Here is a 24,693-nt window from a genome sequence, read left to right as displayed (position 1 = left end):
GCTATCGGGTCGCCATGTCCTGACAAGCTGTCCAGAATATCATGAGAGCTGGTTATGAATTAACGAGGATAGCATCCCCTGCCTGTGGTCTTCACCGACGAGGCGAATAGTCTATAAGATCGCCGGCAACGGCTCCATGAGAACCTTTGAACCTTCCCGAGCCCAATGGCATTGAGGCGCCGCGACCATGTTTTCCCTTTCCAGTGCGCCCGCGAAACAATCAGTTAGCGAGACCATCACCGTGCTCAGCGGCCGCCTCAGTTCAGCAACTCTCCTCGAGGATCGACGAGCTGCCATCCTAGGTCTTCGAAGCTTTTCGAAAGATTACCCGGCCTCTGTAGCCTCTGGTGCCCTTCGAAGTCTAATAGGCAGCCTCAGCAAAGATGGCGAAGATGTGGACACAGTTAAGGTGGTTCTCGAAACCTTGTTGATGCTCTTCAGTCCAAATGAAGATAGTCCCGAAGCTTCAGAAGAGATTGCGCTATGGCTGGCCGACGAGTTCACGCAACGTCAGGAAAATATCACCTTGCTTCTCGACTTCCTCGATACGAACGACTTTTACTCCCGCCTCTACTCTCTTCAGTTGCTCGCTGCCATCTTGTCTGCACGCACCGAAAGGACTGAGGAATGCATTTTTACCGCTCCCCTAGGCATCTCTCGTCTTGTTTCTGTCCTTGACGACCAGCGGGATGCTATACGAAACGAAGGCATCACCCTCCTGACCTACCTTACTCCAACCTCGATCGAGATACAAAAATTGGTGGCATTCGAGAACGCTTTCGAGAGGTTGTTCAACATCATCGAAGCAGATGGTGCCTTGTCTGAGGGCGGAAGGACTGTTGAGGATTGTTTAATTCTTCTTGCCAATCTGCTTCGGTCGAACACATCAAATCAGTCCCTCTTCCGCGAGTCGGGTTGTATTAATCGCCTTGCAGATTTGCTCGGTCGAGTCCTGAAGCCCCAGAGCGAGGGTCCCGAAATTGCGACATGGGCACAAGCACAGAAGAACCGGAATATCTACGCCTTCTTGGCTGTGATCCGGCTGTTTATTGTTAGAGGGTCAGCAGGGACATCATTGAATCAGACAGCGATCTGGAGGCATGGCCTTGCATATCATGTTCTTCAGCTCGCCTTCAGCCACGAGGCGCAGACTCAAATCAAGGCCGAGGTGCGACCAAGTAATCGTGATTGTGCAAGTTCGTCGTTGACAGGTTGTCTAGGCTTTGACCACATGCGGCGATGTGATACGACAGAATGCCCCTCTGCAGGAGAGTTTTGCTCAACTAATGGTCCCATCACCCTTGGCTGGAGCCGATCCGACTGCAGAACAAGCCAATGGGCGTGTCAAGGTCTATGTTATCGACGGGCTGTTGGATCTGACGTTATGTCTACAAGATCCGCAAGAATTCGATCTTCGGTTTGCGGCGTGCGAATGTTTGCAGGCTTACTTTGCGAACCATGCTGAAGTTAGGCTTCACTTCTTGGGACGAGCTATCGAGGGACACCAGGCTGGTGTCGACGAGTCTTCCAATGTCCTGACCGTTTTGCTTCAACCCCCAACCGACGTATCCGATCCATACCGTCAGTGGTTCGCTGCCGTTATTACGTTCCATCTCTTGTTTGAGAACCCTGCGGCCAAGGCAAAGGCCATGAGCCTCACAGAAGGCGATTCCTCTGATGGTGAAGAGGTTGTCACAGGCATCCAAACTATCACAGCCCATGTCACGTCGGGCCTACGACGTGGGGATGATGGACGCGTCCTGGTTGGGTACCTAATGCTACTTCTTGGCTGGCTTTTTGAGGATCTTGATGCGGTCAACGACTTCCTCGCCGAAGGAAGCAACGTACAGAGCTTGATTCAGGCTGTATCACAACCACCCGCCGTGAGCGGCGGTGAACTTGTTCAGGGCTTGTGCGCCATGCTGCTAGGCGTCGCTTACGAGTTCTCAACGAAGGATTCGCCGGTTCCGCGCGCGACATTACACTCTATCTTGACGTCGCGAATCGACCGTGATCAGTATCTAGATCGGTTAGTGAAGCTTCGCAGTCACCCATTTGTACGCGATTTCGAGGTCACCCCCCAAAAGCTTGACGCTTCGTCCCTCGGCCGCCTCCCTGACGTCTTCTTTGACCGCATTTTCATCGAGTTCTTCAAGGATAACTACAGTCGCATAGCACGCGCTATCGACAGGGAACCTGGAATGGAGATATCTGTGGTCGCCAACGGCGTTCAAAAGGGCATCTCCAGGGAGCTGGTGGATTCACTCAGGGGTCAGGTCGAGGAGAAGGAGCGTGCGCTGAAAGAAGCTCAAGCAGCATTGACAACTCTAGAGGGACAGCTTGGCCAAGAACAAGCGGACCATCGACGCACTAAGGAAACGGCTGCTCTCGAGATGTCGCGGGTGAAAACGGTCAATGAAGGTCTACAAAAGCACCATGGCGAAGAACTTCGCAAACTTCAAGGCCAGATGGCGGCCAAGGAGAACGATCACCGAAAACAACTTGCCCAAGTGCAAACTCAACAAGCAGCTCGAGATGGCGATAACCAGAAGCAACTCGCCCAATTGAAGGCGCAGCAAACAGCCCTGGAGAACGAACATCAGAAGCAGCTCGCGCAAGCTCGCAAAGCGGCTGAGGCAGATGCGGAAAGGATTCAGCGTCGCACGGATGCTGAGATCGCAGACCTGAAAGCAACCATCAGCCATCTCGAGGTTGACATTATGAAGGTATTGACTCTTAGCTTCCTGGCTGCATCATCTAAAGGACGCGAATGGCTAATGTGGTGATCAATGCAGGCACAAAAGGCAAAGACACAGGAGTTCAAGGAACTCCAAGCACGAAATGCGGCCAGTCTGACAGAGCAGAAGGACAAATACGAAAGCGAATTGCGGTCTCAGCGCGAAAGCAACGAGGCGGCCTTGAAGAAGCTTGGGGAGGAGCGCGATGCTGCTCTGAAGGAGGCTCATGAAGCAACGGCTAAATACCAGACCTTGGAGAAGCAGCTCAGCGAGGGTGGCAGCAAAGCCAAGGACTTGCAAGCCAAGATCAAAAAGGTGAACCCCTGTCCCCTTATTAGTCGACTCAATCATGTTGCTAATCCCTCTAACAGGCTGAATCGGAATTATCGGAGTCAAAGAAGGCCAGGGAAACAACCCAATCGGAGCTCGATGATCTTCTTATGGTCTTTGGCGATCTTGAGGAGAAGGTCGCCAAATACAAGGTGCGTAGAGCCCATCAAGGTTCCCTCCACGGATACTGTCTGTATCAAATACTAACTAAACCGCCAGGCTCGTCTTGTCGAACTCAATGAACCCGTCTCAGAGGGTGAGGATGATGACGACGACGACGACGATGATGAAGACGATGAAGACGACGACGATGACGACGATGAAGATGAGGAGGATGACGAAGAGGATGAAAAAGACGTTAAAAAGGCCAAGTGACGCAGTCTCAATCACGACGATGTGCGATATATACCCCTTACAAAAATATTATAGCAGGTGCCTCGCCAGATTGCATTTGGCTGAAAAGCTTGACCCCGAAAAAAAAGCCCAAGAGGGCATAGCCTCCTCCAGATACTGTGATCCCACAAAACACATTCAACAACCTTTCTTTGGCAAGTCGGGTTCGTTTTGTTTGTTCTCTGGGTATTGGTTTTTATTTTTCCCTTCCCATACTTGATTTACTTTTCTCTCTGTCAGCTGCGCCCCGTATTTTTCGACTTTGGTGAAAATGTCAATCAACGACTCCGCTTCCGATGAGGGCGAGTGGCTCGACCTCGAGTCCGATGAGGAGGCCATCTCTATCACGTCTTTCTTTGGCCCCAAGACTTTTCCCAATGTCGCCGCCATGCTCGAGGATAGCAAGCAGAACCATGCATTCGATTTTGCCGCTCATGTGCAGAAGCTGAAGCTCGACTTCCACGGCGCCGTCAAGCTCGTCAACTTTGTCCGTGACCACGTCAAGAATGGATCGCCAGTCCCCAAGGAGATTTCTGAAAAGGACCTCGAGGATGAGAAGTACCTCCGGCCAGTGCTGGAGAACGACGCTCTCATCTTCTCGCTTGACGAGGTGCTGGAGAACATCACCAGTGAGAGTTCAGAGGGAGCCAAGGACAGTAACTTGGTGGCCCGCAACAAGGAGCTTGAGGAGGAGCTTGAGAGAGTCAAGAGCCAGTTCGCCAGTTATCGTCTGACTGTTGAGGAGACGCTGGACCGTCGATGGGGCGACGACACTGAGCCAGCCAAGACTGAGGACAAGAAGGACGATTCTGCCTACTACTTCGAGTCATATGCAGCTCACGGTGCGCTGTTTCTTCTCAAAAGGGTTTCGGTACCTCGCTAACGATGGACTAGAAATTCACGAGACTATGCTGAAGGATGCGGTGCGAACAGACGCCTACCGTGACTTCATCTACGGGAACAAGCACATCTTCAAGGATAAGGTCGTTCTGGACATTGGATGTGGCACTGGTAAGCAACAAAGTCACTATGTTGGGCCCAGAGTCAAGCATTGATCACATTCAACTAGGCATCCTCAGCATGTTCTGTGCAAAGGCTGGTGCCAAGCAAGTCATTGCCGTTGACAAGTCAGACATCATCGTCAAGGCTAGGGAAAACATCTTCCACAACGGCTTAGCCAACGTTATTACATGCCTGAAGGGCGCTATCGAGGATGTCAAGCTGCCCGTGGACCAGGTCGACATCATTGTCAGCGAGTGGATGGGCTACTTCCTTCTGTACGAGGCCATGCTCCCCAGCGTCCTCTATGCCCGAGACAAGTACCTCAAGCCAGATGGTATCCTTGCCCCCAGCTCAGCGACCATGTGGATTGCTCCTGTCGCCGACCCAGAGTATATCTCTGACAACATTTCCTTCTGGAGAGACGTCTATGGATTTGATATGAAGACAATGCAAGAGGGTATCTATGAAGAGGCCAGGGTTGAGGCCATGCCGCAGAGCGCTGTTTGCGGCGAGCCCTACCCATTCAAGGTGCTCGACCTCCACACCGTCAAGGCCGAGGATCTCCAATTCACGGCCAAATGGTCGTCGAAGCTTACCCGCGAGGTTGAGCGTGTGGATGGCTTCCTGATCTGGTTCGACAACTTCTTCACCACTGCACGAAACGACCCAGTCCCTCCACCAGAGACCACACCCGAGACCTGGGACAAGACGAAGCAGGGTGGTGTCGCTTTCACAACTGGCCCCTCCGGCACCGTCACCCACTGGAAGCAAGGACTTCTGCTCACTCCCCCAGAGGAGAAGCCCTCTACAAAGTCCCCCACCAGTCTGTCTGGTGAAATCACCTTCCTGGCGGCCGAAGATAATGCCAGAGCGTTGACCTTGAAGACCTCATGGACGGATGCTGAAAGCGAATCAAGGCAGCATTCGTGGCAGCTGAAGTAGACATGTTCTAGTCAGCCTGTGAACGTCCATCGCATGGTTATCCAAGAGGGGGGCTTACAGCGAGCTATGATTGACAGTGGAATCAGAGATGGGGTACTCCGAGACCCTGCAGGAAGAGATTCACGATGCTCAGGAAGCCCTCGCCGAGAATGAAGCCCTGGGTCAAGGTTAGAATAGCCTTGTAGGGGTACTGGGACGGATACATACAGATGCGAGGATAATGAGGGGTGTCTGCGCTCGTTGAGCGAGATGGACCCAATACCATGCGAACAAGCCTCCCACGGCTCGGGCGAGGGTGAACGATGGGACGTTATACATGCCTTGTTTTCTGTCAGCTGCAATTCTCCTTTCTCCCTCGTTGCACACTGTTGACTCACCGACGGCAACAGCGATGCCGCCTGGGATGAGAGGCCGCCATCTCTTCCCGACAGCCAGGGTTCTGGTGATGGTTGTGCCTACGAACAGAACGGCAGCTCCGATGGCCCATTCCTTTGCCCTGTAGGGCAACCCAGAGCCTGTGACAAGTCTTGCTGTGAAGATCCAAACATAGGCAGTGGGTACCTGGAAGAGATCGCCAGGGATTTCGTAGACCCTGCAAGTCAAGCCATGTTAACAAACCTCCTCACAACTCATGACCAATCCCAACAGTACGTACGTGGTATAGATGCGATAGATAAAGGCACTGAGGATAGCACCGGCAGTAGCTCCAATGACCTGGCCCCAAAACTGAGCCTTGGGAGCAGCTCCCAGTAGGTGACCAGTTTTAAGGTCCTGCATGAGATCGCCGGCTTGCAAAGCACCCTGATTGTAATGTCAGTATCGGTTCAGGCTGAGGTCCGGGAGTACGGTCTAGGACTTACAGCTTCAGACTATAGTAAAAATCTCGTTAGCAGTTGTCATAATTAAGGGGGTGAAGTTGAGGGTACATACAACAGCACCTGCAATCAGGTTGATGAGCACACTAGACTTGTGAGACTGGGGAATTATCAGGGCAAAGAACAGCTGAGCAAGCTTGCTAATGCCAGACACAGGGTTCAAGTCAGTCTCGCCCAGCGCCCTCACACCCATGATACTAAGGACCAAGGCCATCAGGACCGCGATGATGGTAGCATAGAGTGGAACGAGGTCACCAAAGACCAGGTGGATCGTCAAAACGCAGAGTGCAATCGAGGCGAGAAGTCCAACCGAGACAAGCCGGCCACCAATTCGCTGGTGCGGAGGGGCGTCCTCTTCCTCTTCGTCAACTTCAGTCTCGTCTCCGGCAGCTTCGTCGTGATGGGGGTTAGGCTCGGCATCTTCATTGTTGAGCAACGAGTAGTCATGGGACTGTGGCTTCCACAAGCCAGAAACACCATGCTCCTGAACTCGATGTCGCAGGGAGGTTATGAGGCTCGCGGTTTGGTCGTTTGTCCAGACGGCACGAAGGGTAACGTAGGCGAGACTGACAATGGCATCCACCAGCATGATAGCCAGGGAGATCCAGATGATCCAGCCCTTGCTACCGTGCTCCCAGTCGTCGACATCACCAGGAGCCCATCCTCGCGACTTGGCTATGGGGCTGAGAATTCCCCAGCCCACCACAGCGCCGAGCAGCATGTGTAGAGTGGTCTCTGTCCCCATGATGATACCCTGACCAACGTACGCAAGACTCGGGTTGAACGTCCATAACCAAGTGTTAGCCGCGACAGACCCAAAGATGGGCAGGTTCCGTAGGACGGGGAAGAAGTAGGTGGCCAACGTAAACAGGCCAGAGGCGCCAAAGCACAGAAGCAGCAGTCGGATGTTTGCCGCCCAGTCCCCTTTATCATCCTCATCTTCGATCTCATGCTGGTGCTCCTGGTCTGTAGCGGCCGGACCAATTTCAGCCGGTTGGAACGGTTCATCGCGAGGTACAAGACTAGCAAAGTTGCCCTTGGCAGCAGCCTCGAGCTCATCCTTGCTGGATTGGCGGCCCTGACCGTGGAGGACTGAGATCAACACGGCGGTACTGAAGCCGCTAGGGAACTTGAGTTTTTCTCTAATGATGACTTGGACGCGTCTAACATTTGGTCAGCAATTCAGAAGCAGGATGGCAATGGTATGGCTTACAGAGGAACAGCGAAAACCACACCAAAGTAACAAAGTCCCAGAGACCAAATGATAAGTTGCCACGTGCTTAGGTTAATAGGACCCTGCTCATCCTTTTCCAAAAGATAGTTGAACGCCGGAACCTGTCACCAACATTAGAAACGCGTTCTCATGACAATGCAAAACTGCGTGACGTACAACTCCAACAAGACCACATCCAAGAGGCATAATAGCCATACCGCACGCGACACTCTGCAGCAAGACATTCTCAACCGGAGAAAAGGGAAACCGCAAGTGCGGAGCGAGCAGCTTAAAGATGCCGAACCCCATGAGGCTCGCGGGCATGGACATGATGGACACCCATCCCGTCTGTAGGCCGAAATACATGTTGGAGAAGCAGATGACGGTGCCGACGAGGAGCCCGACGACGACGCCTCGCACCGTGAAGCTGCGCCCTGGAACCGTCCGCGTCGTCGCCATGATTACGGTAGCTCTAGGCGAATGTAGAAGGCAGATGCCGATGTCGTCGGTGACGCTTAGGAGATAAGTTCGCGATTATAAGACATGGGGAGTTGATTACGAAGCAAATTGTCCAACCGGCTTGTTTTCCGAACTAGGCAACACCCCACATTCCGTCATTTCTGGGGGAGATCGGCCTCCACCTCCGGCCCGAAAGTTCAGAGCTGCCGGGTAATCAGAGTCATCAAGAGCGGGATAAACACAAACTATCAGGTAAAACAACCAAGCTGAGGCTGAAGAGCAATGTGTGGTCCCATAAGTCCATAAAGGAACAACCTTTGGGAGCAATCCTACAGCGATATCCTTGATATTACAGCTCAGCTGGTGCACGGCACTGAAGATATATGCAAACTACGAATACACCACGAGAATGCGCGAAGCAATGGTCTCACCATCCCAAACTCCATTCAACCAAGCCCTCCTATCCACATGTAAAGCTAGTAATATCCTCTCTTCACTGAACAAAGTCGTGCGACCAACCCACCATTACCTCTCATTACACGGCCCTTCAGCCCCGGGCATCAGAATCCAAAACTATCCAACAGAGAGTTTACATCCGGCTCCTCGAACGTTGTCGGTGGCGGCTTGACGGCCTTCTTTCCCTCAAAGTGAAGAGTAGGCGATGGCAGGTCGGCAACAACAAGCGAACTCCTCCGGCGCAACAGCTTGAGCGGGTTGACCTCTCCGCCGAGGCCAGCAGCAGGAGGCGATTGTTGGAACTCCCAGTTTCGTACTATATCATAGTCAGCATTCTTGATTCAAGTAATCTTCCAGTGCTAAACCTACCTAGATCCAATCCAAGGAGATCACATCCCATTCGATCATACAGCTTGGCGCTATGCAACACAAACTCCCACTCGACTTTGGGGGTGACCTTGGAGGCTCCCCTCAATGTCTGCAACGTCTGGTGTCGCAAGTGCGAGTAGAGCACCACTAGCGCAGGGTCGTCGGTAAGGAATAACCTCGATTTGATATCGGGCGAACAAGGTGTTTCCAGAAGGGTATAGACAGGTGTCTATCAGCAATGTCAGTTTTCGGAACTTCTGCCATGTGAGTATTCAGGGAAAACATACGATGAGTGCTCGCACGGCCATGTCCTTGCGGCCAAGCATCCAGAATGCCCAAGATGCAAGCCAGCGATTGCCCTCCTGAGCTGCCAAGGGAAGCACAACATCTTGAAGCAGACGCCGCAAGACTGGGCCGTCATCGCCCTCATACACACGCGCTATCGCAATAGCCAGTTGCATATCTTTGAGCTGATTCAAGCACACTTCCACAGCATCATGAAGGTGGTCAGCCAGCAGGAAGAATGCTGCAGCATATTCTGCTAATAGTTAGCATCTGTATCAGTACACATCTTTCCAACTTACCGAAGCGCCGTCTACTGAGCAACGCATACGCGTTCTTCAGAGCTGTCGTCCTCCACTTGGGGTCTTCAAAGTTGTTCGACAACAATTTCTGAGTCGCCGCCTGTTCCTTGTTCCAGCTTGCCATTCGCCATAGGCCCTGAAGCACTGTTTTCTTGCGAAGGGCAAGGTAGTACAGACTGCAGTCGATCGGGTTCTTCACTTCGTTCTTCGTGTATTCATTCCGAGCAATCAGCTCGAACTGAGCTTTCTACTATGAGTTAGCAATCAATGTTGATCCAAAGCGGGCGAAATCAAGTACCAAGGCGATAGGATCACACAGCCACATGAAGAGACCGCTCTCACGAGCATGCTCCCAAAGCATGCTGCCATGACTCTGTCTCGAAACAAAGTCGGCCAGAATATCCTGACTGTTTGAATGGAAAGCCCAGTTGATCTCTCGCCAGGAAAGGTGCATCTCGTTGGTCCGTCCTTTTCGCAGTGCATGCTGACGGAAGAAGAGCATGAAACGGGCGCCATTCTCGTCCATCGAGCGACGATGCCTCTCGACAAGAGCAACACACTCGATGATATCGGCAAGCTGAATTTGTTCATGACCAGAGAGTTGTGGAACACCAATCTTAACCAGCTTCTCGTTGATTGCCACTGCCGTCTGCTCAGTGAAGACATCGCCATCGTCGTCTTCGTCACCGTTATTCCCATTGAGATACGCGCCTGCAGACTTATCGACAGCCTGGGTATGAGTTTGCTGATTACCAATGTCAGTGTCCTTCAGATCATCACTTTTCACGATCATATTACAAACCTCGGGTGTGTAGAACTCGCTCAAATCCATGCCCAAGTAGTCATCCAGTGTCTCTCCGTCAAGGTAATACTTCAGAATCTTGTGCATGGCCACCAAGATGCGCCGCACAAGTGTGGTCTTGCCAGACAGGATGCATTGACTGAGGAACTGGGGGTGGAATACTGGCAGAGGACCATTGAATCGTTGAACCACTTGGAACAGATCCAATGTACCATCCTTGCGTGGTGGCAAACGAAGGTCAGACCTGAGAGACTCAGAGACACCAACACGCCTATCCTGTACAAACATCTGGTTTCCAGCACCAATGACCAAGAAGCCGTCGCCCAGCCAAGTTGAGTCACCGATCGGGTGTGGAGTGAGTTCACGGATGCTAATCTCCCGGATCTGCGCCCAAGCTGGACCTTTGTTAAGGTAGTCGAATCGCATCTGGGACATGAGAATGACTCGATAGGGGAACCCAACGGCCAAGATGGACTGGGCGTCGGGTGTTGATGTCCAGTCCAGATCTTGAATGACCTGATGCTCTTCGAAATTGTTTTCATATTCCAGGCGAGAACTACCGATATCCCAAATTGTTAGTTGAGACCTCGCCTTGTTCACAAGAGATGCCTTCTTTAAGGTACTTCCGCTAACCAGGGCAGGTTCAGATACCCCGGTCTCAGTGGTGCAAGTGGACAGCCATCCGACACTGCGCTTTTCGGGGTCGACCCGTGCTGTCCAGAAGTCAACCCGACCGGTGCGAGTATATGAGATAGCGACATCCCGAGCGAAGATATCGAGAAAGCCCGAGACAACGGGCGACGAGCCTGCGGGATCTACTGGGAGGACGTATGACAAATCTTCCACATCTCCCAGCTCGAAACGGCAGAACTCTTTGATACTGGCGCCAGCCTTGGTTTTTGGGTCTTCAAAATATGACGGGAGATGGACTTCCCACACAATACCCTGACCTTCAGACGTCACTGTCGCAATGTGCGCAACAGTGTACTGCTTCACATCTGACCGAGGAAGGATAATGAGGCAGAGTGGCTTTCCAGATACCTCATAAGGACATTGCGCAAGTGGAATGGCTCGGCTAGCCCTGCAATCCCAGAGTGCAACCGTTTGATGGCCGAGGAATACGACAAAGCGCCCCTTTCTCAGAACACATATCCGGTGAATGTGCCCCTTTTCTGGGATAACGCTCCCTCGGGTCAAGCTCAGGCCCGGGTTCTCGTCTCGGTTGAGAAGATGCTTCCACACTATGCTTTCACTCTCTCGTGTCCGTGAGACGACAGCCCTTCCGCTGAAATTTCGGACAATCTTGGTGATAGAGGTTGAGTGGCCAGCCCAGATCGAGTGTAGCGAGAGGCGCCGGTCATTGGTAGTTGGATCCAGCAGGTCTGCGACATTTCCTGTAAAGACGCCGATCCTCCCATCAAACGCATGTAGCAGGAAGTGAACCTTGCCGGTCGTCTTGTCGCAGTATGTCTGTATTTCGGTATGGGGCGTGTCTTGAGACGGCAGAAACTTGCCAAAGAGCTCAAAATCTGAGTCCTTGACCTGAGCAACCTTGAATAGAGTCGGGGCGTTTGCAGTGTTACTGCCAACGTTTTCAAGCGCCCACGCAGACATGGTCCCTCTTCCATCAAGAGCTATACAAATCTCGGGGTTCTTGTTAGCGATCGCGACCAGGTGATCGAGCGCAACCGGGTCATCGGTGGTCGAGTCGTCAGACATGCGAGCCTGCACAGCTTGCTCAACCGACGCCGTGAAGTCCCGCCCATCAAGAATCATGGCAAAGCGCATGTCCAGGGGGTACGGGTCCTCTCGCGACGGCGCGCAAACGTCAACCTGACCCCAAAGCTGCCAATGTTTCCCATCCGGTGTCTCGGTCGGTGTCCATATCCGAATGCATTTGTCGAGGCAGATAGTGTAGAGGACATTGTCGACAGCTTGCTCCAGGTGGAACGGCTTGCGCCACCTCACAGAGGTTACAATGTTTGGGTGTCGCAGGTACGTAAGGTCGAATCGTACTTCGTCGGCGCCGTAGTTCAGTCTGCGGCAGATCTTGACCAAGTGATCGTGGTAGCCGGTCGAGGCAATGTATGCAGAGTCGTATGACAGCAACGCGTACTTGACGGGGCTCGGTAGCTTCTTCTGCCATAGGCATTTCGGCTCGCTTTTCGTGGCGTATAGGGAGAGGGAGCTCGTAGCCACCAGGAGCTCCTCAGAGCTGCCCCAGGACAGAGTGCATGGGGCGTCATCGGCGTTCGGATTCGGAATGTCAAAGGTCGACTCTAGGGCCCACTACCAAGCTGTGAGCTCATCCATCCATGCGATCCATCTAACTGTCGGGGATTGAAACCTTCAGGGCATCCTCGCGCGACCCAAATGGCTTGTAGACTCGGACTTCGCTCGATGTGCATGTAGCGATCTTGCCTGTGGCTTCGTCAAAGGCGATGGCCTCGAGGGGCTGTTCGCCATCATCGTAAACTGTTTGTAGAATCCCACTGGATCCCTCGAGGATAGTAAAAGCGCCGCCGGTGATGTACACCTGCAGTTAATCCCTCTCGTCAGCAGTCACCCGAGCTCAGGAGCATCGGCACTCACGTTGATGTGTCGGGAATCCCAATATCCCGAGGCCAACCCTTGGAGCCTCGAGCGCGGGTTACCCGGCAGGACGGCCTTCATGCTATTAAAAAGCACGAGGCGCGCGCATCTCCGGGAGAAGAGGGTAGCACTCTGGCTGTGCGGTCTTGGGCGCGAAGGAGAGTTGTTAATGCCTAGGTAGCTTTGGTGCAGCTTGAGATCATCAGAGTCAATGCAATAAACGGGAATACGGACGGGGACCTACCCCGGGCAGCTGATGGAGGTGACGTGACCCCCAGCTCTTCAGCCCCCACCATCAGCTCCATCAGAGAGGTCATGACAGATTCGGGACACGATTCTTAAACCCCTGATGCATTGATTCAATAATATCATTTAAAGGCATGAGAAAGCGTAGAAGAATACCGCTAGTATACCTATATGATCTAGTAAGAGCCGAAACAAATCCAGCTACATTCAGACGTAAACAGGTGTAGGTGCCCACCTAGACTCCTCTTGACTTTGACTTAGTGAACACTACTGTCCATTTCTCAACCCAGGGGCAGATAGTTCGTACAAAGATTCTTACAGCAGATTCTTCATAATGACTCAAGCTTGCAATAGAATATCTCGTCATTTGCAAAATGTTTTCGCTTTCATGAAGCAACTCATTCATTGACTTTCAGCCGCCGCAACGCCACCGGCTCCTCGCCGTCATGCACCCACATCCAATATAATACTAACGTTAAACAAAAAGGGGTATCCTTTAATGAACTGAGCCATCCAACATCCATGAAGCACATACAAGCCGACCATCCATTTCCTACTCTTCCGATGCATTGACATCCTCCACACATTTCTGTCTCCATATTCAGGAGAGCCCGCCCACATTGATAAAAGTTATTGGTTCATGGCGGTGCCGCTTCGTAGCTTGACTCTCCTTGACGCTCCTCCAGGTCGAGGTGTTGTGACCGAGAACGTTCTCGGTGACTGGATACGAACAGATCTTGCAGATGGTGTAATCCCCGCATTCTGTGTCGCGCCAAATCGTAATCCAGTTGGCCTTGCACCGACAGATTTGCTTGCAATTGCCTGCGTGGTGGCCTCTGGTGAGGCAGGTCGAGGCCCGACGGTCCGTCTGTTCGGCTGCCTGAACCCGAATGACCTCGTTGCAGCCAGCGATCGCTGTGGAGGTCCGACTCGATCAGTATTTGTAGACTCGGACATTCCAGCTGGGCGTGAATCCTCTGGCCTAGACCGGGGAGATTCGAACTTGGGTATTCGAGAACTGGCCTTTGTACTCCTGTTGATACCGTTTTGTTCCGGCTCTTCAAATTCATCCCGAAGACCACGTTCCACCAGATGTGATGGCACTGGTGCCATCGGCGTTGTTGATGGCATAGTTGAGAATTGCCCCCGTGAGGCAGGCCGCAAAGACGGTGACGTGGGATCGAGGTCGTCATCATCACCAGCAAAAGATGATACGGCGTCGTTCTCGTCCGCTTCCCTCAGTGGCGCCATTGACCCTGGGGGCAAAATAGTCGACATGGAAAGGGGATGTCCCGTCCACCGTGTTGGTGTCTCGAGCGGCGTATTGGAGTAATCGTATGCTCGATCATTCCGGTTAAGTGTTGACCTCCTTCCCGAGAAGCCCCTCCAGCTTCCACGCGACCAATTCAATGAGCGAACGACCGAGTTAGGCTGCGAGTTGAATCCTGGCGGTATATTCTCCAACCCGTCATCACGTTGCCTCCAGTATTGCAAGATGCGATTGCGTCTCTCCCGTTCGTGCTTCTTACGGACTTCCAGTGCCGTATGAGCCTGTCCGCTCTGTTGTAGTGACGCGATTGACCACGACTTCAGAGATTGCCTTTGCTTGTCTGCCGCCCAAAGCTGCCAGGCTTCCACGTCTCGTTGCTCCAGATCCTCAGCATGTTCCTTCCATGCGTCTAGCCATCCCTGGGCATGCTCTAGTCGGGCGTCTTGCAGACGCTTTTGATCGATAGCCGCTTGTTTCGCCCATTCTTCAGCGACCAGTATTTGCCGGTGGTTTTGTTTTCGGTTGTGAAGCTCCAGAGCCATGTCTCTTTGCTCTCGATCCTCGGCAGCCAGTGCTCTCCATCGGTCAAGGGCAGCAAAGAAGTTGCGTTTCTTCTTTGCCGATGACACCTGGGTATATCTTGCCATCAGGTATCGTTTCACATATTGTTTGTCCCGATCCTGACGGCGCTTCACCGTCCTGTCAAACACTCTCAACAAAGAGGTTGCTCGAAGGTAAAGGCGTGCGCGGTCCTCCAAACGCGTCATGTGTGATGATTCCTGGTCGAAGCGGCGGAAACAATCCAGAGCTCTTGATTTAGCCTGGGTCTCATAGTAGCTCTCCGCTCTCCGTGACATGTCGCCATCCTGCTCAGCTCTTTGACACCATCGGTCAAATACTCGAGTAACTTGGAGATATTCGCGCCTCCATATGAAGGCCTGGGCCCTTGCCTGTAGGTTCCACTGATCAAAAGCAAAATCCACTTTCTTCATCAACAGATGTTGACGATACGTGGTCGCTCGTCGACCAATCTCGGCTTGATCCCACCACTCCTTCAGATGTGTAAAGGACTGGTGGACATTGCCCATACGCCTAGCGCTGTCGGCAAGTATGGTTTCCCTTTCAGCATAACCTTGCCACTTGTGGATGGCGTTCAGTTGCTGTTGCAGTCCTACTTGGGACTTGATGGCTTCATCCAGGGCCACACCATTAGAAGCCTGCAACATCCACCTTGAGATGACTCTTGTTCTGCTGTGCGAGGCCGTGATTTGACGGCCAACGTGCTCCAAGCGAAGACAAGACCAACGATCCAGGACTTGGTGAATCTTCTTCAATTGATAGGCCCGGGCCGCTGCCTTCGCCATAGCCTCAAGGGTTTTCTCTTGTGTCACAATCCGCTGCCACTTCCTTACCACAACAGCTGCCCTCATGTGATCAACTGTGGGCTCCCGGACGACAGGAGCCTGGCACCAAGATCGGAAGTAACGAAATCTGATCATATGCCGTCTAGCAACAGCATCTCGTTCGAGCCGACGGGCAGTGCGATCAGCCCAATGGTTGAAGACCTTGCTCGCAAGGTATATCTCACGAGCCCGACTGGCACGTCTTAGAAGTCGTTGATACTCCTTTTCTGGATCGGGTTGCTGAACAGGTGGCGTCGAAGGCCCTCTTTCAGATTCCTGCACAGAGTGCTGCTTTAATGTCGTATTGTCTGTGGGCTCCGGAGGTGTTGAAGGCCGACTCCTCGTCTTCTCATCGCGCTGCATGACATCAAGCTGGGTCACTGTTGGCGCAATGCGTACTTCGGGTACTGGTGGAACATAAACTTCCGGTACAGAGGGAGCGATAGAATGCTTGGAAGGCTCTTCTTCAACTTCCTGTGGGTGCGTAGTGAGATGTTCTTTGGGTGAAGAGGGGGCGTCGTCCTCATGATGCGCAACAACCGCATCATTCTGACTCTGTTGCGTAGAAGCTGTCGATGGCCGGATGGCATCGATAATAGCAGGACGGGGTTTGACTGGGGACAGTGGTGAAATCGGGTGCACATTCACATCCGTTGTTCCCTTGTCCGATACCTGGCCGTCTGGTTTAACACCATTGATACGTGGAATGGTCGAAGCCTCCGAAACCGTGATGGCTGGTCGATCTTGAAAGGGGCGGTCCTCAAAGTTCCTCACATCGGCAGAAGCTTCCTCGGGGATGCTCGGAAAAGAGGGAATTCGTTGCGCCTGTTGTGTTCGACGGTTCGCGACCAGAGAACGCCAGCGATTCATGGCTGAAGAGAGAACAGCCCTCCGCATCTCCTCGTATTCACCATCCTCCTCGTCTGTGTCGGAAAAGTCTACATGATTTTGCTGTGGTTGTGATTCTGGCGAAGCGGATGATTGTACTAATGGCACAACCGACGGCCGAGACACAGCCACTCCTTCAGATGTAGAGTTGCCATTTTTCTCCCGCACAAGACCGTGGCTTTGGCGACTTGTCGATGAGTATGCGGGAGACGCAGATGGTGATGTACGAGATGATGCGGTGGTATTGTCGCCGAACTCGAGAACAATTCCCATGCGGCCCAGAATAGACTGAAACTTGTCGAGCAAAGTGCCGCCGCCTCTCTCGCCGCCTACTCGGAACACGAAGGTCGATAGGTGATGATCTGTATCGGGGTCAATGCCATAGGTAGGGAGAACTTGGTCGTAGGCCTTGAAGAGCGCAGCAGCGGGGAGTGGTTTCGGTTCGGGGGCCGTGTCGAGCAACTCCTGCGCGGCAACGACAACAGAGTGCAGTGCAGCAATGTCTGAATTGGTCAATACAAGATCAAGGCTTCGCTTCCAAAAGGATACAGACCTTCGTTGGAGTAGTAGGGATCCTGGCTCGACGGCGCCCGACTGGCATTACTTGAGCGACCATCGTCGGATGGCGATGCCGCTCGTTGCGCGGACGGCGACATAGGTGCCACTGGTGAAGTCGCATTTGGGGCTTGGGGTGAGCGGTCGATAGACATGGACAGTGAATTGTCGGCGAGCTGCCCCCCTCCGTCATTGGTCCATAGTCAAGAAGTCGGTGTACAGTCTAGTGTGGGTATGTTTATCCAAGCCGATCGCGACAATGGACGTCGAGAGAGCTTGACAAAGAGTTGGCGAAAGTCGGCGTACAATGTCGTCGGGCGCAGCGCGCGGTGAATGGAAGTCGCAAAAAGAGGATATACAGAGAATCGGAGGAGCGGCCTGATGATGGCGTTGTCAAAGGTATCGTACAGTCGTATCCAAAGGGGGGCTCGAAGCAAAACAAAGCGCAATGTGAGATTCTAGAAAACGCGAACTTGCGCGGTCGCGATGGTTGTCAGAGAGCTTGGGCGCGTTAAGTGGGTGGCTGGTGCTCAATGCAAGCCTCAACTGTGGTGGAGATCCAAGATCGATCTCAGTACAGTGTTGTTCATGTCCCATCCGACACTGTATGAACATCACTTTTGCAAGAGTCTTGAACGGGTCCTCTTCAAAGCTCATCCCTCTCACGCTACGCCAAGCCCTCAGCCTCGCCGATATGAATCAAAAAAACACTCGCCCTATTCAGAAGCTCGCTAAAGCGGTTTCTCAATGTTCGGTTGAGGTGCGCAATCGCGTGGCCTGCTCAAGCATGTCCACCACCGACTGACTGACTCTTCCTGGTTGTCATAGGCCGCAGCTTACGGCAAGTGTATCGTTGCCGACTACAACTCTGTGCACAAAGACAAGTGTGCTAAGGAATTCATGAAGCTCAAGGATTGCTATCTGGTTTGTTCCCATTCTTGCAAAATCGCTCTCTTATGCCACACGCAAGTCCTAACGCCCTTTGTCCAGGCGGCATCAAAAAAGTAATTAGAGGAAATATAAAGAAAGTTCAACATTGTCATCATCTGTCATTTTAATCTTCTCTACATGGTCTAAAACTAGACAGTCTACAATTTAAGTAGTCGAAGCAAGAATGTTGCCTGTTGCACTTCTTGTTCCTCCTCTGCAATGAGACCTTCAGCCCCCGCCTCGGCTGCCACCTCGTCAAGAGGCCGACGCAATGCCCTCTCAAAAGCAGCTGTCTGCGACTGGAAAGCATCTGAAAGACCCACAGCTTCGGGGTCGGAAAGCACTCGGTACTCCATTCTAATGTCATCGGTTGGGACGAGACCGGCCTTCTTTCGGAGCCGTTGCACACGGTTGATGATTTCACGGCCAAGACCTTCCTGGGCCAACTCGGGGTGAATCTCCGTATCCAGGATAGTGAGCACCTCGCTGTCGGTATTGGTCTCGAAGTTCTTAGAGGCCTCATCCTCCTTGACTCCTCTGCGCACAACCAGGTCACCCGCCTCTAGGCGAATACCCTCGACAAAGACGTGTCCATCTCGCACATAGCCTTGCACTTGCTCGCTGGTGAGGGAGGGGAGACCCTTCTTAACACGAGCCATGTCCTTCTTGAGCTTCTTTCCGAGGACAGGCCAGTCGGCAGTGACGCTGTACTGGACGTTGTACTTGGCCTCGTCGTTGGAGAGAACCAGGTCGCGGACGTTCAACTCCTCAGTGATGTATCCCTCCAGGGACTTAACATCCTCAAGGTACTGGGGGTCAGGGTGGATCACCACCAAGGTCTTGAGAGGCTGCTTGAGTCCGATGGTACGGCGCTCACGAGACACACGAGCAAGTTCAATGACACGCTGCATGCGTCCAACCCGTCGCTCAACCTCCTCGTCAAACAACTCTTGTCGGACATCAGGGAATGGCAGGAAGTGCACACTTCGAGAGTCCTCGCCACGGAGGTTCTCGGGGATATGAGGGAGGAGCTTGAGATAAATGGTTTCGGTAAGGAAGGGTGTGAAGGGTGCCAGTCCACGGCACAGGGTGAACAAGACTTCGAAGAGGGAGTTCAGGGCATGCAGAGTGTCGTTCAAGCCGTTCTCACCCTTGAGTCGCTTTCGGTTGAATCGAATGTACCAGTTTGTGGTGTTGTCGATGAGACCCAGGAGTCGCGGGACGACAGTGTAGAGTCGGTAACCTATTGTGGGTTCGTTAGTACGTCCTGTCGGATGGTTATAGGGGGTCCTTACCCTTCATCTCCTGGTTAACAAACTGCAGCAGACTTTGGCAACTGGCCAAGATCCATCGATCCATGACATTGGTGTTGCTCGACTCCATGCTGGGATCCCAAGCGTAATCGACATTCTCCACCTTCTTCAGGAGAGCCACCTGACCCTCGAAGAACTTGTAACTGTTCCACAGCGGCAGGAGAACCTTTTGGACAACCTCCTTGACACCAGACTCCTTGAATCTAAGGGGCTCGGCTCGGACGACGGGAGAGTTGATGAGGTAGAGGCGGAGGGCGTCTGAGCCGTACTTGGACATGACGATAGAGGGATCGGGGTAGTTCTTGAGTCGCTTCGACATCTTCTTGCCGTCCTCGGCAAGCACAATACCGTTGACGACACAGTTCTGGAAGGGCGAGCAACCAAACAAGTGGGTTCCGAGAACGAGGAGAGTATAGAACCATCCACGGGTCTGGTCGAGACCTTCGGCAATGAAGTCTCCAGGGAAGGACTCCTTGAACTTGTCAACATTCTCGAAAGGATAGTGCTGGCTGGCATAGGGCATGCTTCCGGATTCGAACCAGCAGTCAAAAACTTCCTCAACACGCTTCAGCTGGCCCTTGCCCATCTTGCTGGGGATAGTAATGTGGTCGACCTTGTCACGGTGCAGATCGGTAAGGTCGCCCTCATATCCACTCAGCTCACGCAGCTCCTCGACACTGCCGATGCACACTCGCTCCTCCAGATCGTCACTGACCCAGAGGGGGATAGGGGTACCCCAGTAGCGGTTTCTGCTGACGTTCCAGTCGCGAGCATTGGCGATCCAGCTAGCAAAACGCTTCTCCTTGACGAATGAGGGAGTCCAGTGGGAGCCTTCGATGTTCTTGAGCATGTCGGGGATGATGCTGGGGATGCGGATGAACCACGAAGGAACAGCCTTGTAGATCAGAGGCGTATCGGAACGAGGGCACATAGGGTACGAGTGCCTAATCTGGGACTCGTTGGCAATGCGGCCAGCGTTCTTAAGGTGCTTGATGATGTGCTTGTCAGCTTCCTTGACATGCATGCCCTTGAAGTGGGTGATGCGGTCGGTGAAGTGACCAGTGTCGTTGACGGGGTCAGGGGGTGGGCGCTTCTCAGTGATGATACCTGCAGCCAGGGCAACGTTGTAATCGTCCTCACCAAAGGCGGGAGCCTGGTGGACAATACCCACACCGCTGTCGTCGGTGACATAGGCAGCGTTCAAGACCTTGAAGGCAATGTCCTTGAAGTCCTCGTAGTAGTAGTCGAAGGGAGGCAGATACTTCCACCCCTCCATATCCTTTCCGCGAATTTTTTCGAGGATCTTGAACTTGGCCTTCTTGGGATCCTTGTAGAGGGTTCCAAGGAGCTTCTCAAGCAGAATGTAGGTCTTGCCGCTCTTCTCGTCGAGGATCTTGATGTACTCGAAATCGGGGTTGGCTGCCAGACCCAGATGCGAGGGAAGGGTCCAAGGGGTGGTTGTCCATGCGAGCAGGCTGACCTCGGGGTTGTCAACGAGGGGGAATGAGACAACAACGGCAGGGTCGGTAACATCTTGGTAGTTCTGGTTGGCTTCGAAGTTGCTCAGAGCAGTGGTGAGAACCGTAGAGTAGGGCATGACTCGGTAGCCCTGGTAGACCTGGTCCTTGTCGAACAGCTGCTTGAACACCCACCACACGGATTCCATGAAGCGAGGGTCCATGGTCTTTGTAATTTACAGTCAGCACAGTAGTAATAGTTTCGAACTGATCTTATTTACCTTGTAGTCATTGTCAAAGTCGATCCATCGACCCAGGCGCTCAATGGTGTGTCGCCATTCGGTAGCATACCGCATGACAATGGAGCGGCACTCCTCGTTGTACTTGGCAATACCGAGCTCCATTACGGCAGCCTTGCCAGAGATTCCCAGCTTCTTGTCAATCTCATGCTCAATTGGGAGACCGTGGGTATCCCAGCCAAAACGGCGCTCAACGTGGAAACCCTTCATGGACCAGTAACGGGGAATGACATCCTTGATGGTGGAGGCGAGAAGGTGGCCGTAGTGAGGAAGACCGGTAGCGAAAGGAGGACCATCGTAGAAAGTGTAGCGCGGGCGACCTTCGGACAGTTCAACCTGGAGAAAGAGAGAGATGTTAGAAATGCTAATCGAGAGGAAACGCCCTCGCGCAATGGTGGGGTGAGGGTAGCGAGCGAGAGGACACAAAAGGCGAACAAACCTGTCGAAGGAACGCGTCGATATCGCGCCATCTTTGGATGATGGCCTCTTCTTCCTTGGGGAAGTCAATAGACATGATGACTGACGGTTTGGCTGCTGAAGCAACGAAGGAGGGGTCAGTCAAGACTCTCTACAAAGTTATGGAGGAAGGAGAATGACGAGAGAGAAGTCGAAGAAGGCAGATTATTATGATATTCGTTCTTGTAGAGTGACTCACCGTACAATACGTCTCGCCTGACAGTCGGGTCAGCACAAAGATGACCTCAAAAACAGATTCGCCAGCGACAAGTCGTTGGATGGAGGGGCAGATTTCAGAAAAAGGCACCTCGCGATGGTGGGTGACTCAAGCCAGACGACCGGAGGTGGGGGAAAATGTGTGCCCCGCGCTGCCAGGGACTGGCGGGTAGGTTCCGGTAGTGAAGACCACTGGGGCGATTAGCTGTAGGTATGTTTCTCACTGGCCTGCTATTTTCCAGAAGTACTGGGTACATGATGCCCTCATCAGCCTCCATTGTCCGCCCCTCCATGGCTCCGATCCTCAGCCCGATAACACGCCTTGCCGTTCTACTCAAGTTCAATACCTCGAATGATTTACAATAGAGACAATGCCGATGGCGCAAGATTATTGAATCATTTATCCTTAGAGTTTACAGAAGATTCGCCGTGCTTCGTACAAATTACAAATCATTACCTAGTCCTACGTTATCAAGAACAACCAACTCGAATTCCGCAATCATCGAGTACAACGTCCTTGTCCTCGAGACCGTACCACTCCATCTTCCCCTGAAACATTCCAACTCACCGCTCAAGCACGATTCAGCTGAACCATCTGCTGGGCTCGATACACTTGTCTTGGCAGGTTTATATCCCATCTACAATACCATCTCAGCGTCTAATGCGAGTAATGATGCCAGATCTTACTGCATTGGGCATGGTGGCGGTGTTTTTCCAAGAGAAAATGGCTTCCTCGTCTCGTTACAACGAGTGAATCCCCGTCCGTCAGGCTCCAAAAGGCACCTGCTGAAGCTCCAAATGCTCTTCCAGGTTGCGCTAAATCAACCGGGGCAGGCTAACGTTAGGTCGCTCTCCTGTGCTGTGGCGCGTGCGCGCGTGGTTGCTGCCCGCCGTAACCGTAGCCGTACCTTGCCAAACAACAAAGCAAAGCGGGCTCCAATGCTGGCTTGCTCGACGGATGCTTGTTATTACTTGCTTGCTGTCAACCCACTCATGACCTGACCTGGCCTGGCCTTTTCGTTCTCTGATTCCGTCTTCTTCGTCTAGACTTTTTCCGCCTCTAAGCTCCTACCTCCAGAGTTTCAGGAGCAGCCCCCCGTAAACCCAGAAGCCCGCCGCCAAACGCTATCGATAACAAGTCTAGCTTCCATCACAAGCTCCTGCTCCTCGTCAGATACACCATCCAGCAACTTTATTCAAGTCTCGTTCAGACTGTCGCCAGTCTACCGTCTTGTCAGAAGAGCTTAGCTTCCTACCAGTAGCTATTCGGAGCTGCTACACAACCTCCCGCCATGTCGTTCCTATTTGGAAGAGCCAGGACACGGACTGTCGCCGACCTCCCCAAGCAAGCCCGCGAGCACATCTCAAAGCTCGAGGGGCCCAATGGAGCCTCCAAGGTGGTAGCCCTTTGACTTCGAACCCCAGAAGGGTCACTGACCTTTCCAGGCCGAAGAACTTGCTCGTGTTTTGAGCCAGATGAAGGTGATCCTTCAGGGCACCCATGGTACGCCCATACCTCTCGATCGGCCCCTTTGATATGATCAAGTGCCTAACATGACATTTAGAAGCCGACAGTTCTCCGGAGCAAATCTACCAGCTCGTGACCGGCCTCATCGATGAAGACCTCCTCCACCTGCTCGCCGTCAACCTGTTCCGCCTACCGTTCGAGTCCCGCAAAGACACCCAAGTCATCTTCTCCTACGTATTCCGCTTCCGCCCCGCGACCGCCGCCCCCAAGAGCGATCCCATCGCATTATCCTACGTCGTCTGCAACCGCCCTCAAGTCTTGGTCGAGTTATGCCGCGGATATGATCACAAGGAGAGTGCTACTCCTGCGGGCTCCGTCCTCCGAGAGCTCCTCAAGAACGAGGCCGCCGCGGCCATCATCCTATACGACGACGGAGACGAGCCAGGTTCTAGTTCCAAGGGCCTCAACGCCATCGACCGTGAACGACCCCAAAGCGGCAGAGGCGTGTTTTGGCGATTCTTCGATTGGGTCGACAAGAGCTCCTTTGAGGTGGCGGCCGATGCCTTCACCACTTTCCGGGTAAGACATGATCATCCCTGCCTTGACCAGCCAACCCCTGGAACTTGACGCTAACATGGGGTTTCCAGGAACTCTTGACACGGCATAAGGACCTTGTACCAAGATATCTATCGGCAAACTTCGATCTTTTCTTTGACAAGTACAACAACATCCTTGTACAGTCCAACAGCTATGTGACCAAGCGCCAGTCCATCAAGCTGCTCGGTGAGATTCTGCTGGATCGCTCCAACTACAGTGTCATGACAGCCTATGTCGATCGCGGCGAGCACCTCAAGATCTGCATGAATTTGCTCCGAGACGATAGGAAAATGGTTCAGTACGAGGGCTTCCACGTCTTCAAGGTGTTCGTCGCCAATCCACACAAGTCAATTGCCGTTCAGAAGATTCTCCTAATGAACCGCGAGAAGCTGCTGACTTTCCTATCGCACTTCCTCGAGGACCGAACCGATGATGAGCAGTTCATTGACGAGAGGGAGTTCCTAATCAAGCAGATCCGCAACATGCCACCCATGCCTGTGGCTCCTCAGCGGTAATGGTCGATCGAGCCACCCCTGCCCAGTCTCGATTGCCTGTTTGCAGTTTCTCTTCATCTCTGTACAATCTCACTCATAAGGCGTTCTCATCTTTATTCTTTCAAAAGCGTCAATGCGGGCCAGAAAGCGCGACCCTGGTCTGGTCATGGATGGCATTGCGGCCTGTTTTTTTAAAAACCGTACAATAACGCAAACGCCCATGGCAGAAGCCTCGTTTGCATCGGGGACAATGCCTCATATCCCACCAATCTTGGTTCATGATATTATTATACAAAATGACGCTCCCAACGCCGATTGAGCCTGCGCGAGGTTAAAATTGATACAA

The 24,693-nt window shown here is 52.8% G+C and overlaps 7 protein-coding genes across 7 annotated transcripts; 3 read left to right on the top strand and 4 right to left on the bottom strand.

The window, feature by feature from the left end:
* Positions 1–187: 187 nt before the first annotated feature.
* NCS54_00672600 (Hypothetical protein) lies at positions 188–3,443 on the top strand (the record flags this gene model as incomplete). The annotated part of the gene is made up of 5 exons (XM_053152173.1): positions 188–1,168; positions 1,221–2,726; positions 2,796–3,053; positions 3,110–3,220; positions 3,288–3,443. The coding sequence occupies 5 exons, from the start codon at positions 188–190 to the stop codon at positions 3,441–3,443; spliced, it is 3,012 nt and encodes a 1,003-aa protein (XP_053008148.1).
* A 289-nt stretch (positions 3,444–3,732) lies between these two features.
* On the top strand, positions 3,733–5,405 carry NCS54_00672500 (Protein arginine N-methyltransferase; the record flags this gene model as incomplete). The annotated part of the gene is made up of 3 exons (XM_053152172.1): positions 3,733–4,303; positions 4,356–4,472; positions 4,531–5,405. The coding sequence occupies 3 exons, from the start codon at positions 3,733–3,735 to the stop codon at positions 5,403–5,405; spliced, it is 1,563 nt and encodes a 520-aa protein (XP_053008147.1).
* An 82-nt stretch (positions 5,406–5,487) lies between these two features.
* Positions 5,488–7,961, bottom strand: NCS54_00672400 (Hypothetical protein; the record flags this gene model as incomplete). Its single annotated transcript, XM_053152171.1, has 8 exons — positions 7,671–7,961; positions 7,494–7,615; positions 6,336–7,443; positions 6,266–6,274; positions 6,061–6,206; positions 5,783–5,997; positions 5,613–5,725; positions 5,488–5,562 (listed from the first exon to the last, which is right to left on the bottom strand). The coding sequence occupies exons 1-8, from the start codon at positions 7,950–7,952 to the stop codon at positions 5,488–5,490; spliced, it is 2,070 nt and encodes a 689-aa protein (XP_053008146.1). The 5' UTR covers positions 7,953–7,961.
* A 551-nt stretch (positions 7,962–8,512) lies between these two features.
* On the bottom strand, positions 8,513–13,072 carry NCS54_00672300 (Hypothetical protein; the record flags this gene model as incomplete). Its single annotated transcript, XM_053152170.1, has 9 exons — positions 8,513–8,724; positions 8,778–9,006; positions 9,065–9,315; positions 9,362–9,608; positions 9,660–10,106; positions 10,164–12,452; positions 12,511–12,699; positions 12,756–12,995; positions 13,049–13,072. 9 exons carry the CDS (start codon positions 13,070–13,072, stop codon positions 8,513–8,515), a joined length of 4,128 nt encoding a protein of 1,375 aa, XP_053008145.1.
* Positions 13,073–13,631: 559 nt separating this feature from the next.
* NCS54_00672200 (Hypothetical protein) lies at positions 13,632–17,272 on the bottom strand (the record flags this gene model as incomplete). Its single annotated transcript, XM_053152169.1, has 2 exons — positions 13,632–17,065; positions 17,116–17,272. 2 exons carry the CDS (start codon positions 17,270–17,272, stop codon positions 13,632–13,634), a joined length of 3,591 nt encoding a protein of 1,196 aa, XP_053008144.1.
* A 933-nt stretch (positions 17,273–18,205) lies between these two features.
* NCS54_00672100 (Isoleucine--tRNA ligase) lies at positions 18,206–21,630 on the bottom strand (the record flags this gene model as incomplete). Its single annotated transcript, XM_053152168.1, has 4 exons — positions 18,206–19,290; positions 19,343–21,044; positions 21,099–21,452; positions 21,556–21,630. 4 exons carry the CDS (start codon positions 21,628–21,630, stop codon positions 18,206–18,208), a joined length of 3,216 nt encoding a protein of 1,071 aa, XP_053008143.1.
* Positions 21,631–23,080: 1,450 nt separating this feature from the next.
* On the top strand, positions 23,081–24,368 carry NCS54_00672000 (Hypothetical protein; the record flags this gene model as incomplete). Its single annotated transcript, XM_053152167.1, has 4 exons — positions 23,081–23,188; positions 23,235–23,292; positions 23,354–23,835; positions 23,904–24,368. The coding sequence occupies 4 exons, from the start codon at positions 23,081–23,083 to the stop codon at positions 24,366–24,368; spliced, it is 1,113 nt and encodes a 370-aa protein (XP_053008142.1).
* Between the last annotated feature and the right edge of the window lie 325 nt (positions 24,369–24,693).

This window comes from Fusarium falciforme, chromosome 5 (assembly GCF_026873545.1).
Source record: "Fusarium falciforme chromosome 5, complete sequence".
In the NCBI taxonomy this organism is placed as follows: Eukaryota; Fungi; Ascomycota; class Sordariomycetes; order Hypocreales; family Nectriaceae; genus Fusarium; species Fusarium falciforme.
The sequence above is the reverse complement of the archived record's forward strand: the minus strand, read 5'-3'. Positions and strand labels throughout refer to the sequence as shown.